Source organism: Notamacropus eugenii, chromosome 5, assembly GCF_028372415.1.
Source record: "Notamacropus eugenii isolate mMacEug1 chromosome 5, mMacEug1.pri_v2, whole genome shotgun sequence".
NCBI classification, from domain to species: Eukaryota; Metazoa; Chordata; class Mammalia; order Diprotodontia; family Macropodidae; genus Notamacropus; species Notamacropus eugenii.
The window spans coordinates 461274984-461290178 of NC_092876.1; the positions used below are offsets into that span (position 1 = coordinate 461274984).

General features: G+C 39.5%; 1 protein-coding gene across 1 annotated transcript in view; it reads right to left on the reverse strand.

The window, feature by feature from the left end:
• Positions 1-2205: 2205 nt before the first annotated feature.
• TOMM70 (translocase of outer mitochondrial membrane 70) overlaps positions 2206-15195 on the reverse strand; it is a 33889-nt gene continuing 20899 nt past the window's right edge. The window contains exons 6-12 of the mRNA XM_072615394.1: positions 14745-14952; positions 13098-13232; positions 11776-11883; positions 10985-11101; positions 7506-7603; positions 5946-6068; positions 2206-4407 (exon numbers count right to left, since the gene is read on the reverse strand). Coding sequence (XP_072471495.1) covers positions 4254-4407; positions 5946-6068; positions 7506-7603; positions 10985-11101; positions 11776-11883; positions 13098-13232; positions 14745-14952 — 943 coding nt within the window. The 3' untranslated portion in view covers positions 2206-4253. The remainder of the gene's footprint in view (positions 4408-5945; positions 6069-7505; positions 7604-10984; positions 11102-11775; positions 11884-13097; positions 13233-14744; positions 14953-15195) is intronic.

The following is a 15195-nucleotide window of genomic DNA, read 5'->3' on the forward strand; positions in this document are numbered from 1 at the left end:
CACATTCCTATGCCTTGTATGAGTCTAGTCAAAGATCAGTCAGGCTTATCATCCCTTTGTTTCCTATTAACTTCTCTGATGGTGTAGGTTGTCATCTCCAGCAGCTTAAGATGCATCCTTGCAGCCCGGCATCTAGATGCTGGAAAGAGGGCATGTTAAGTTTCTACACAAACTTAAATGTAATGGTTGTCTTTGCGAATAGTTTTGTGTAAAGTGTGAATTAGCAGCAGTACACAAACACAACAAGCTCACCATACTTCATAAACCTGAAAGTAGCGTTATTCCCTTGTGTTGGATTACCCTGCCCTGCCTTTCGTTTCTGCAAGGTTTTGTCAATGGCAATCAGCAAACTACTAACCCTCCGACTGAAAAGGGCCACTGAGGAAAAAAGTCCATTTAATGGCAGCATCAGTTAAAGCTATTACAGGCACTCACTACAAATAAAATACGTAAAGACAGGTACAAAGGTCCTCAAGAGAAATAGCTACTTGGTAGCTAGTGCCATCCTGGAATTTCTGTCCCTTCAACTTCTCTTCTGAGCTCAGTTCAGTCGTCCTTTTTTTGAGCAGACCTAGTGAAGACATTCCTCAATAGATTGAACACCTGGTCTCACCCACTGGCTCACGTACCTACAGGCAATTCAGTCCTTTTTCCCTCCAGGTTCAATGGAGAAGCTGTTTACTGTACATTTATTGTAAGTAGCTTTACTTACCTGCAAGTAAATGACTAGTTCCCTGACTTCACCCCTTAAGGGATCGGACTCGTCTACCACTTGTCTAAGAATTGTGTTGTGTGACAGTCTGGTTACTCAGTGGTGACCAGAGCCATCTGTATATGTTTATCTAGTGTAGTGCTCTGTAATGAAAGTGTTGATTAAATTTCAGTTTTCAGGATACAATTGTAACAAACTTGGCGATAGATATGGAATCTCCGTGAGATGCTCTATAAACGTTATTTACTGGTTTTTTTTGCAGGACCAGCAGTTATATTTTGTTATAATTTGAAAGTTATTTTTAAAAGCACATATTGGGGCTTGGGGTGGAGAGAACTGCTCTAACCATCATGGAAAACAATCTGGAACTATGCTAAACAAGTAACCAAAATGTCCATACCTTTTGGGGTCAAGGCCCAGAGATAGGAATATGCCCCAAGAATATTAATGATTTAAAAAAAGTCTCACACCAACATACTAGAAACAAAATAGAAATCCTTCAGTTGGGGGGTGTGGTGAAACAAGCAGAATGTGAATGTGATGACGAATTAACTAAGGCAGAGTGGTGGAGATAGGCAGCGGCAACAACACACACAGAAAGAAAAAAGTTAAAATCCCAATTTCATAGCACAAATGCCCTTTCTAAAACTCGGTCAGAAGGCTGCACCCAAGGACCTAGAGTGAGCACACGCAGTCCTCAGGATGAAGGTCTAAGAGAAGGCACTTCTCCTTTGCAAATGGAGTGGGAGGGATTATGAACATGGAATGCCATAAGTACAGAAGAACTACATGTAAACAGCACTCTTAATTTTTAAATGTATGTTTTTCCTGGGTTTCATTTTTATTCTTGGATGGAGGAAGGGTAACACAGAAATGTGGGTGATAAGAAAATTATTGATAGAAGATTTTTTTAAAGTACAGGTTGGATGGGGTAAAAGAAAGATAAGGAGGAGTCTTGATTTGACTGGCCATCTTGTCACAGTACTACAGCACAATCGGTCCTGACAAATTAGGGTAGGACAGTCTTCCATGACCATTACTGCAAATACTTTGATGTCCTTATTACAAAAAAAAAAAAAAAAAGCTGCCTCCTAACATCAGTGTTTAAATAATGCATCCTGAATAAGTCCATCATTTCCTTTGGTTTGTCCAGTATTGTAGGAATTCAAAGTATTGATGATTACTGTGATTTGCCCCCTTCCCCACAATGTCACCTGCCATGTTGTTCCACGCAGTTCTTTTCTGCTCTTCTTGTAGGGTCCAATGAGCCCACAGGTGTCAAGCCATAGTCTGTTGACCCTTGTTTTTAAAGGAATGCCACTCTTGTCTTATTTTATCCTGGAGTACACGTCATTCCAATGAACTGAATGTTCTCACATCTAACACTGCTAGTATTTTCCAACTACTACCATTACCTTGTAGCAGTAAGCTGCTACCATTTGGTGATCACTTACCCTACTGTTCCATCTTTAAAAAATGAAGTTAAGAAAAACTCGAATGTAATATTTATTTGGTGAATTTACATGTGAGTTCATTTACAAAAGAAAAGTTACAGACAAATGTAGCTTTCAGTGCAGTTTCATTTTAAGAACAGGCAACAGTCCGTGAGGATTTGGAATGATAATATTGAACGGCACATGCGTCATTTTCCTTTGTGTGGTTTTTTCCTACCCCTCCCCGGGGGGAGGAAGGGAGAAGAGTACAAGAAAATGTCAGTGTCAATGACAAGAAGGCCATGCGAATAAAAACCCTTTTAGAGAATCAGAGGAATTTTAAGTTGGGGATAAGGAACCCTCCTGAATTCAGCAGTGGTTGTCCAGGAAGGTGCATAATTTAAAGACTAAAAATGGAGAGAGAGCCCTTGGATCTTAATTGTCAATATCCTGGCTGTCAAAAAAAAATTTCACTTCCCAATTTGCTACCTTTAGACCCATGATCTCCTGAAGCCAGGAGTTACTATCCCTACTGTGGAAGAGGGACCATGCAGACACTAAAAAGGTAGTGTTGGCGCTGACAAGGTTTATTTGGTTTCAGAAGTAAAAGCACCCAGTGAATCTGGCCCTTTGGATAAGCGGCATCTCCTCACCCCAGACCCCGTAACTAACAAGATTTTAGTTCCCCAAAGGGATGGCATAAGGCCCTAATTATTGTGGTATATATTCTCTGAGGCTCAGGCTTAATGAGACACTATCTGATGGTCACTGCTTTAAAAAAACAAAACCCAGGCAACAAAAATGGGGCACTCTGCCAGTAAATTAGGATTATAACCACAAAGGACAGTCTGAATAAAGTGATAACTAGGACTAAACAAAGGACTGATGTATGAGTGAGTAAAAAAATGTAAACAGATATCAGGTGTCCTAAATTGTCAACAGATTCCTAGATATTAGCACTCAGAACGAACCTCATAACAAAGGGCACTGAATTAAAACTAGAAATCCCGCATACGTACTTTTATATAAAAAGCAGTGCCTCAGAAAAGGTACTTTTTCTAATTCTGTTGCTGTAACTTGGTGAAACACTCAAACACTTGCCATTTCAGGAAATACTGGACTCTTGACAATAATATTTAAGTCCTTAATAAATGCACATTCCTTTACCAAATTTTCTTTACTAGTTATTTTAAATCAAATATTTCCATGTATCACATTCATTACATTTTTATTGAGATCATATACATAAGCCAGCACTTCCATTTCTTTAAAAAAAGTGTACACCATTAAGTCTAGCAGTACCAAGTTCAGAAAATAGTCTTAGGCCTTTAAAAACCCACCTCTTTTACCTCTTGAGTGGTCTACTCCCCCAACAATAGCGATGCCATTAAAAGTCTTCTAAGTCTTGCAGCCTACAATTCCTTCAACACAGATTTTTTGCTTCTGCATAGTTTACTATAGGGAATTTGTGGTTGCTTTAGATTTGAAGCTATTTATATTTCTCATCATTTATTAGTGCTGTGGAAAATGATCAAATGATCAGTAGCTGCCACCAGGTTCTTCCTAGAGTTATGCAGAAGGCTCTGGTCAGGTTTAAGGTTCTCTCTCAATTTAGCTTTAAAAACAAAAACATACTTTTCTTCCTCTTGAAAAACAAATAATCAACCCATAGGGATTAATTGCATATAAAAGAAATCTATTTTGTAGCACTCGCCATATTATTTCTAAAACCAACATGCTGTAAAATGCTCACATGTGTGCATATATGTACATCACATATATGCACACATATGTAAAAATAAAAGCAATCATCCAAAACATAATCACTCCCCCCGCCCCGAACAAATCCAAATTTTTATTTGCATGGCCTTTGCAACGTGGTTTCAGATCTCCCTTTCTGTTGTGTTGGGAATCAGCTTCCACACTGCCAATTTCCTCGAACAGCCACTCCCACAACACCTAAACATTAAACAGATGGAACAAATGACAAACACCACAAACGGAAAAACTAAGTTCCACCATTCACCACGGTCTGATCGCATCTGGAGGCTCGGCTGAAGTGTACACGGACGTCGAAAAGGAGGGTCGGTTTTCCTTTCCCAGCTGTCTTACAATGTAGGAGGTTTTAATCCATATTTCTTTGCAACTTCTGTCTGGGCATAGGCAGCATCACAAAGTGAATACAGGTGTGCCATCTCCATTTCTGATTTGGCCAGGTTAATCGCCTTGTTGAACATGTCAATGGCTTTATCCATATTTCCCCTGAAAGGACAAAAAATCCAAGTCAACACAACACCACCAATTTTATAATTGTGAAAGAAGCCAAATGACAGCAACCTGACTGCTAAGTTTAAACCGATGAGTTATTAAACCCCTGCTGTGAAATAGGGAGCTCTGAGCAATGAGAAGGATGTATTTTTTTTTTATTTAACTTTTAACATTTATTTTCACAAAATTTTGGGTTACAAATTTTTCTCCCCTTTTATCCCCTCCCCCCCCAAACCCAAGCATTCTAATTGCCCCTGTGACCAATCTGCTCTCTCCTCTATCCTTCCTCCCTGCCCTTGTCTCCGTCTTCTCTTTTGTCCTGTAGGGCCAGATAGCTTTCTTGACCCCTTACCCTGTATTTCTTATTTCCCAGTGGTAAGAACATTACTTTTGATCCTAACACTTTGAGTTCCAACTTCTTTAGCTCCCTCCCTCCCCACCCCTTCCCTTTGGAAGGCAAGCAATTCAGTATAGGAGAAGGATGTATTTTTGTTCATGAGACATGGACAAGTCACATTTTCAACTTTTCCCAGGATGGTAAATATTATTTTTAAAATGGAGTTTAATAGCTATAGCCATTGTTCCATTAAAGTGCAAGACAAAGTACTCTACACCTAAGCTCTTCAAAATCAATTGCATTTCATATCATTAATTCAAGGTTGGCTTATCTTGGCCACAGAACTTAGTATTCAATGAATAGCGAAGTCAGTGATTCAACTCATATTTCTCTATACAAACTTCACCCAGTGCTTCATCAAACCTGTGACCATTCCGCCCCTGCCCTGGAAACAGAGCAGGTGAAGAGGACCCAGGCATATCTGTGATCATTTCCGGTCAGCTTGCAGATTCTAAGCTTCATTTGATTCTGGGCAACTTATACTTCTCCAGACAGAAACTCATTTCTGCCTTAGCAATATTAAACTCTTAACAAGGGAATGTCAGACCAGAAAGGTTAATTTGCTAAAGGTCACACATCTAATGTGTAGCCTTAACTCATTCTGTTACTACCCTAAGATGTGTTTCTAGTCTGGAGAACTAGAAAATGCAGAAAAATCTGCTGACCAACAATGGTCAGTCCACTCATTATGAGCTTGGGAATATTTGCATATCCTGATTTAAATATTCTTTGACAGAAAATGATAAAAAATTGTCCTGTAAGCACTAGGTTCTTATTACCGATGAAAACTAGCTGAACACATCTAGCCCTTGTAGAAAAAAGGTAAACAGGAAATGAGGAACTTCCAAGTTTAGCCAAATCTGAATTCAAATACAAGTGAGTGTGTGGTATTGGCATCAAAACTCCAAGCTACAGAGAAGGTGGAGGCAGAGCAGAATGAGCTACTTCAAGAGTGGGGTAGATGGCTGTCCTTGGAGGTCTTTCCAACTCACAGTTAAAATCGCAGTAGAAAACCATTTTATTAGTCACTGAGTAGGCTTTATGTCAACCACTGTGAAGAGGGGTAAAAAAAAATTTCGGAACTGTCCTGACCCTCCAGTATTCTAACAGGCTCCACAAGGTAAATTATTTTTACCTCTGCACTTCAATAGTTCCCATTGTTTCATATGCAAAATCACACTTGTTGTCGATTTCGATGGCCTTGCTAATAAGTTCCAAACCTTTCTCTAGGTCTTGTTTCCACTGAAGCTGAAGCAAACTGGAAAAGGGAAAGAAAGTTCAAAGTCAGTGAGGCATTTCCTAAATGACAGCCTCCCCCCCATCACTGGTCAGGGACAGAAGGTATAAAATTAAGTCTTTGCCCTCAGAAGATGTCGTCTGGTTGGAGAAGGAAAAGTGATACAAAATGGTGCATAAAAAATTAATGGCAAATTTAATCATAGAGATTAAGTGCTAAAATAAAGAGCATGGATGGCAGAAACAGAAAAAGCTTCCTGGAAGGTGTGGGATTTGAGGCGGGCCCTGAAAACAAGTCATATCTGATGAGGGAGGAGGCTGGTTTTATTTTAGGGGATGGTGGGGAGGTGGGAGAGAAGCATGAACAAAGTAAAAAGGGAAAGGGTGAGGGTGGGGGTGGAAGGGCAAGGAGAAGACCATCCTATCTGGAAACTCAGTTTAGGGTTTATGAATCTCTCATATAAAATGTATGCTTTATTTTCCAGTATACTTCCTCTCTTCTTATAGTGATTAATTCAAATACCTGTAGAAGATAAGGTACTATAAAACTAAGCTGTAAAAGGGATCTTCTTTTCTAGGGTCTTTTTCTATTATAAACTTTATAAAGAATTCCATTCCTTTATCAAAGACCTGGGATTATGACAGCTCAAGACCTTTTGGTCCAGAGGATCTATAGGTACAGAAACAACTCTAGGACAAAAGCTGGGGGGGGAGCTAAAGAAACATCCAGCTTATTTCCGTAACAACAAAAACAAAGGCAACCATCTTTGGCATGTACATAATGTCATAAGGAGCTGCATCATGTCAACACTGCTCTAAGAACTAGATTACTTACATGAAGATTAATCATGAAATTATTTCTTCCCACCAGTTACTGTCATTTGTCTGTAAGAATGAAGTATATGGATACTGATTTTTGAAAACTGAGTTAGCTTGACAGGAGTGGTGGCTAAGTTAAGGCACAGAGGATAAAGTGCTGGGCCTTCACTAAGGAAGATGCATCTCCCTAAGTATCAATCTGGCCTCAGAAACTTCCTAGCTGTGTGACCTTAGTCCAGTCACTTAACCTCATTTGCCTTAGTTTCTTTCTCTCTAAAATGTGCTGGAGAAGAAAATGGCAAACCACCCCAGTATCTCTGCCCAAGAAAAGCCCAAAGGGGAAACCGAGTCACGGAAGAGTCAGACAAGACTGAGACGACTCAACAAAAAGTGGTAGATGGTTTAACACTCGCTGGCTTTCCCCTTCTCTCGTAATCATAGCTGTGTGCATGGGGAAGTTGTTAATAGCGTTGGGATACATCAACAGCGCTGCGTTCTTCACCTTTAAGTCATATTGTATTGGAAAAGAATTGAAACGTCACGTGCTGTGGGAAGTTTGACTTAAATCTCTTATTTTGCCAACTTCAAACCATTTAACTGGGAAAATGGTGAAATAAACAGAAACCACAAAAATACATACCCTTTGTGGACATACGTGGTGGCGTTGTCTGGTTCCAAGTCAATACATCTATCATACATTTCATCTGCTTTGCCAAACTGTTGCTGATCTGTTAGTGCCTGTGAGGAGACAATTCATTGGAACTCAGTAACATGAGCCACAAATTCTCAGCGTCATCAGCTGGCTGCTTAATTCTCTCCATTTCTGTCAGTGGTTTCTATGCGTCCTCCCTCAACACCCCGAGCAGAAGAGCATTCCTGGATCTCATGTTTGTACCGACAAACTCTAAGACAAACTCTCAACTCTGACGCCAAACTCTTCACCAAACAGGTTTTACATAAGGTCCATCAGTGCTACGCGCTCTCTTCTCTGCATCACAATATTTTAAAAGCTTACTCCAAGAGGTACATGTTGGAAATGCTTTCATAACAGACAAACAATGCTCAGTTCTCCTCGTCAGTGATCATTTTAACCAGGGCCCAGCACCTTACCTTTAAAATGCATTTCAAAAACCCCTCGGACGCACCCATGATGAAGCATTAAACGCACAGAATGCTACAAGGAGCCTTCCAACTTCCACTAAAGATGCTTCATTAAATGATCACTAAGGAGGGAGCACACAAGCTTAACACTGGTACGGCTTGCTTCTTCACATATTCCTTTAAAAAACTCCTCTCCCCAAAAGGTACCCCAAGAGTACCAGCATATTTTCTATATCCGTAAGGTAACGACAAGAGGAAGGTAACAGGGCAGGTCTGCACTGGACACCTTCCTGTCTTTGCTTTCATTTACCCAACAGAATAGCCTATATATCCTCTTTAGTTGTCAATCCTGTGTATAAACTGAATTCCTACCCATCTTTTAAAGCAAAATTCACAAGTCAACTTCTCAAAAAAGCTTCCTTTAATTTTCTCCTCAGCAGTCTGTTAATAAACATTAAGCACCCACTATGGGTCAGGTACTATGCTAAGCTCTGGAGCTATGAAGAGAGGCAAGAGTCTCCACCCTCAAGAAGCTCAGTGTAATGCGGGAGACAACATGCAAACAACAATGTGCAAGTAAGATATATGCAGGTTAAACTGGAAATAACCAAGATATTATTTATATATAATAATACTAGTGGGATGGGGAGAAGGGGAGAGAATCAGGAAAGCCTTCTTAAAGATGAAATTTTAGTTGGGATTTGAAGGAAGCTAGGGTGCAGAGTTGTGGAGGAAGAATATTCCAGTGATGGGAGTCTGGAGATGGAGAGCCTTGTTTGAGGAGGAGATCCATGTTGCTGAATTGCAGAGTACGTGGAGGAGTGACTGGTAAGGCCATTAAAGGTAAGTCATCAAAGGCCGTAACAAACAGCTCTCCAAATAATCACTGCATGCTATTAACAACTAAATGGAGGAACGCTGCAAATCACTGATAATGAGAAAAGCAACCATGAGGTTTTCAAGTCACATTCAGCAAATTGGTGAAGATGAAAATACACAGGAAGTCAATGTTGCTTGTAGGTTGTGGAAAGATGGGCACACTAATGCAATGCTGGTAGAGCTGGAAATTAGTGTAACCATTTTGGAAAACAATTTGGAATAATACAAATAAAGTGGCTAAAATACTGACCCAGAGATTCCACTGTTACACATGTACCCCAAGAACTCAGTGACAAAAAGGCAAGGCACCATATAGTCATAGCAGCACTTTTTGTAGTAGCAAAAAAAAAAAAAGAAAATATATATAGATATCTATCTACTGTGGAAGAACTAAACTAAAACTAGATTAACTAAAATTAATGCAAAGGATTATTACTGTGTTTTAAGGAAAAACAGACATGAATATGGAAGAATGGAAAGACTAATTCAAAATCAAACAAAGCCAAGAAAAGAATAAACACGATGATTAATCACACCAATGTAAATGGAAACAATCTCCACAAAGGATGAACAGTACAAACGTACAAAGAACAAGAGTGATCCCAAAGAAGAGTGACGAGAGAACACCGTTCCCGCCTCTGACTGGAGCTCCTCGGAAGGGGTCGGAGGTCTGCAGAGGAGGAAGGCTGCAGATAATGTCAAGATTTTTTGAGGTTTTGATAAGTTTTACTGTTTTCCACCCCTTTTCTTTTTGCAAAAACTCTACTTTAAGGGATGGCTCTTTGGGGTGGGCGAATATGGAGGAAATCTGGGCAATTCGGTTTTTTTAAAGAGGTGATTGGAACTTGATCTACAGCGTGGAATGAGTACAGAGAAGGGGATAAGTTCAAAAACTGTGGATGCACAATCCACAAAACATGACAACCAATATGTAGATGAGAAGAAATCAAGAGCCAAGGACAATAGTGAGGTTCCGACCTTGGGTGACTTAAAAAAAAAAAAAAGGTGGGAGAACATTTGAATGGGGAGTGGATTTCAGGGGAGGGTGGGGAAGAAAGGAAAGCAGTATCATCTATGGGACGTTCAATTTGAAATGTCTAAAAGGCAGTTGGGTGGTGTGGGATTGCAACTGAAAATAAAGATTAGGCTGAGTAATACAGATCTAGGATTAATTCTCTGTATAGATAATAACTGACTGCACGGGAGCCAGTGAGATCAGCGGGAAACAATGTGAGGAAAAAAGCCTCAGGACAGAACACTGGGGGCACAGCCACAGCTGGAGTGAGGTTAGGTGGGGGGCTAGTTCTCCAGGAAAGACTAGCAAAGGAGACTGACAATAAGTAGTTATACAGACAGAACCAAGACATAGAGCAAGTCAAAAAACTCAAGAGATGAGAGTATCCAGGAGGATGGTCAGAGGCAAATACTCCAAAAGTCAAAGAAGGAGATGGACTGAAAAAGCAATTAAGAGATGACCGGTAACCACCTAAGAATACTTTGTTTTTCTAAGTAGAAAAATAGGTGCTTTTTAACCGCCATAGTATAAGGAAGTGGTTAAAAGGGCAATGATTTAATTACTTCAAAGTACAGAGGGCAGGAGTTGGGTAGAGAAGGGTGAGGTGACACAAGGGCTGTTAATCACTTAGATCATTTTAGAATCTCAGGACTCCAAATTCAACTCAAATGTTCAAATCAGGTGGGTGTTCAGATGCAAGCTCATATTTTTTTAGTCACCTGTATTTTGGAGTAGCTGCTTCAAGAGGAACCTGTTGGAATAATCAAAAATTCCAACATATGGTCTACTTTGCCACGTCAGAGGACTATTGTCTGCATCTAAAGCAGCGTTCCGAACTATTTTTGTGCCATGGACTTCTTTTCAAAATGATGGTTTTACGTACTTTAAGTGAGATCACAAAGAAAGCCAGTTATACTGAAATAGTTAAAAAAGAATTCAGTCCGTAAGTTAAGAAGTCCTGATCTAAAGCAAAATAAATTAGCAACTGCATATATCTAGAAGTAATAGAGAGATTACATCTTTCTACTCTGAATTACCAGAATTCAGGGTTTAGTGAGAATTGGTTAGAGGATTTTAGTGGAATTTTGCTTAGCAAAAGTAATAAAATGTCTACCATCACTTACCTGGGCATACAATGCATAGCCTTCAGCACATTTTGGAAATTTCTTTATGACATCCTCAAAGCCTTTCATAGCTGCCTGGACTTGTGTAGAATTGTTTCCTGTGTAAGCTTGACGATACTGTTTTTAAAACAAAACACACACTCATAGCAGGCCAGTCGAACTAGAAACCTCCAAATCATGAAAGTCAGCAGTAATGGGACATAAAATGGCATCTGCATTCTTTAGATTTTTCAGGTGGGCAACTGTACAAAATGCTTTAAGTTCTGATACATTCCAGACAAATATGTTAGCAAAAGATTTGTTGGGGGTATTTTGATAGTGACCAGCCCCTCATTCTTAATGATACATCATTTCATGCTGGCCACTTCATTATTTACCTAGAAGAGGACACAATCATAGATAGATTGGGAGATTTCTAAGTCTTTGAGGTGAAAGGGCCTTATAGTACACCTAATCCAAGCCTCTCATTTTACAGCTGAGGAAACCAGGGCCCAGGAAGGTGAAGTGATTTGCTCAGAGTTGAACAGCTAGTAAATATCAGTAGCTGGATGGAAATGCAGTTCTTTTAACCCTAGAGCAAGTGCTTTAGGGCCATGGGACATTAAATATGGTCTTGAGCTCGGTAGGATGACATCTACAAGATGAATAAAAAATATCAAAGTAAATACACATGTAAATGGTCCTTAATAGAATGTTTTTCATATACAAATACCCCTTATAAAACAGGGGCAAATAAAATAATGAAAATGAACTTCAGTGATATTTAAAATACTTAAGGTAGAAATACCTACCAATGCAAAACACTTCTGAGCTTGGGCCAGGGCAGAATCAGGTCGTAATCGAATACATTCATCAAAATCTGCCACTGCTTCTTCAACCTGATCAAGAAGGATCTTCAACTAAGGAAATAAAAACAAAATTCTTATTTCCAAATTATTTTATAAAAAGCAAGTACCAGCACCAGTAAGGAAAATATGCATTCTGTCTAAGCACAGTTCTGAATAACACTAAAATACTAAGTGAATATTTGCTGTTAAGAAACACTGATTTAGAATTTATCTCAAAGGAACTGCTAGAAAGTGAAGTTAGCATTTTTGCATTGTAATTTTTTTCCGATTAAACCCTTTCTTCTAAGCAAAATGTGTAGTAAATGCAAGGGAAAGGAAAGATTTCCCAAATAAACCATCACCAAAAAATACTCATCCACCCCTACCACGAAACTAAGGGAAAAAACTGCACATCTTACATGAAGATATGTTCCTAGAAACAATCATATAATTATTTTCCCATTGGAAAAAAAGGGTGAAAATAACTGAGATTGCATTCCTAAACCAAGACTTCAAAGAAATTAGATGTGACAACAATATCAGAAAAGCAAAAGGTACAACAGCTATAAAATTCAAGTAATTTATACATTTAAAAAATGGGAATACATTTCCTGTCCTGCAGATGATATAGAGGACAATCCAAGGCACGCAGAGAACATAAAAGAGCATTAAATTAATATTGTTATTGTAAAATGTTTGTAACATACACTCAAAATTACTCTGATGGCTTGTGGCAACTTAAAATAAATGTATGGTGTACATATTTCACATCTTACTGAAAAATGGAAAGGAAACATTTCTCTGCTTCAGCCTCCTTAGGATCCAAAGATCATAGACTGAGAGCTGGAGGGGGCATCTAGTCTTACTCCATTTTTACACAAGAGGGAAACAGAGTGTGGGAGGGAAACAGGGTTTTCTGCTTCCTAAAAGCTACAAGCATAGCACCTCAAATACAGGTCTCTAGAACATTTTACTTGATATTTCTAGAAGTATCTTGGTTCTAGAAACCCAGCACTTTACATATCATCACAAAACGACAGTTACCATAGTCTTTAGTGTCTAATTCCTTTAAAAAAAAAAAAAGGACCAAAAGAAATGAGAGGCCTGAGACTGCGTGGTGTAATGACTGTGGGACTGTGTCCCTAACACTTCTGACTGGCACGAGGAAGGCAAACCCAGACAAGAAAAGAAATGAAGGCATCAGAAATCAAGATATCAGCAAAAACCTCTAGAACGTGGAAGATCATTTCCAAAGGTCAGAATGTTAAGCAGAGAACTGTGTTTACCTGTCCTCGGTGATGGTAGACGTCCGCGTTCTGGGGGTCAATATCGGCAGCCATGTTAAAATCCTGAGTAGAGAGCAAAGGCTGCTGCTGTTGCATGTACATGCTGCCTCTTTTGATCAGGGCATTTGCACGAAGCTGTTGATTGAAACGTATGAAAGATTAAAAATCTCAGGTGTTATCAACGTCATCCTTTGAATTCTTACAACACTATTCAGTCTTTCTTGGAGCACGTATTGTATTTCACATTGCATCATAGCTATCTGTTACTATGACATTGTCAAGGGGCCACTGGAGAGAGGACCAGGTTCAGAGTCATAAAGACCAGGGTTCAAGTCCTGAACTTCTCACACATTCTGGTTCTGTGACTTAGGCAAGTCATCCAGGGAACCCTGAAACTCTCTTGGGTTCCAGATAAATTGCTACTGGCAGTGGAAGAGTGAACTTCTACCAGAGTCCCCCTCCCTCCCTGATGAGTCACAGCAGCCCTGGCCCAAATCCTACTTCACAACCCTAAACTGTAAACTCCTTGGGGTGATGGCTTCTTGTCTTCACTCCCCAGTCCTAGCACTGACCTCACCTCCCCAGAGCAGGTCTTCAGTCAGTGTGAAAGGGCGAGTGCTAGTGCAGACGGTGAGCTCTACTTCTATTTATGATCAGAAAATGAGAAACAGTGGTTTTAAACCAAAGCTTTGGAGTGGAAACACATACCTCAAGACTAGTTAAGCATCTCACTATCTTATTCTAATCATATTAGATAATTAGCATTAGACAAAAAATACGCATGTTATTATCTGGGTGTTTTCTCCTGTAGGATTTACTAGTTGAACAGTTTATGAGCTAATGCTGACCAACACTGATAACAGAAATCCCTTCTTTTCAGCAAGGAAAAAATACCAGTAGAAAGAGCCTAGAGATTAATCATTTTATAAAGAACCAGAGGCATGGGAAGCCTAAGTAAATTACCCATGCTAACCAGAGGTAAAGTCCTTGATTTTTTTGCAAATTACAATAATTTTTCTGCTAAATACCTAACACTACTGTTAAATTTATACAATTGAGTGCCTTTGTAAGCTTGTATTACTGTGCCATCCATTATGCACAAGGGTCTTACAAACAAGAAAAGAACTCAATCTGCCATGTAGATCCTGAATTCCCTTTGTCATCTCATTGCATGTAGATGGCTGGGTAAGAAAACTGATACTGCCCTGTAGAATTAAAAAAAAGCAACACCTTTCCTAAGGAAAGACCATTGATATTTAACATCACTGGGTCATTTTACTCCCAGCACAAAGAAATATTTTTATAATAACGTATAAGGGCGCCATGTGAGGGCAGCCAGGTGGTGCAACAGGTAAAGGCCTGGAGTGAGAATGATTCATCTCCCTGGGTTCAAATCTGGTCAAAGACAAGTCACTTAACCCTGTTTGCCTCAGTTTTCTCATTTGTAAAATGACCTAGAGAAGGAAATGGCAAACTACACTAGTATCTTTGCCAAGAAAACCTCCAATGGAGCCAAGAAGAGTCAGGCATGACTGAAAACAACAGGACAACTGCAGAGCAAACCCTTACACAAGGATCTTCCTTCCCACAACACTATGACATATTAAAAGAGGAAAAAAAAAAGAAGGAAAAAAATCACTTTTTTACCTTCACATTGGCATCTTCCATGCTGATGACCTGATCTAAATCTGGCTTGGCTGCATTGGCATTGCCGATGAGTAAGTAGAAGGTAGCTCGCAGCAGCAATGCTTCCGCTGTGTATTTACCTCTAGCATCTACTTCTTTTGTGCACTCACTGATGATTTTATCATAGTTCTCTTCTTCCATGTATTGCTTAGCCTTTAAATATCCAGAGCTGGAAACAATGTTAACAGAAGTGTTCGTTAATGACATCCTTCAGTCTGGCCACAATCGGTCTGTGTGAGGTGAGCAAACAGCAGTTTCCTCCAAATAGAAACCCAGGGCCCAAACGGTGGAACAGGGGACAGAGTATCAAAAGCAACTGCACTTGATACTTAGAGAGTGCTTTAGGATTTACAAAGCATGTAAAATATACTTTTCAACATTTGGAGCATTAGATAACAGGGAAAAGAGATTA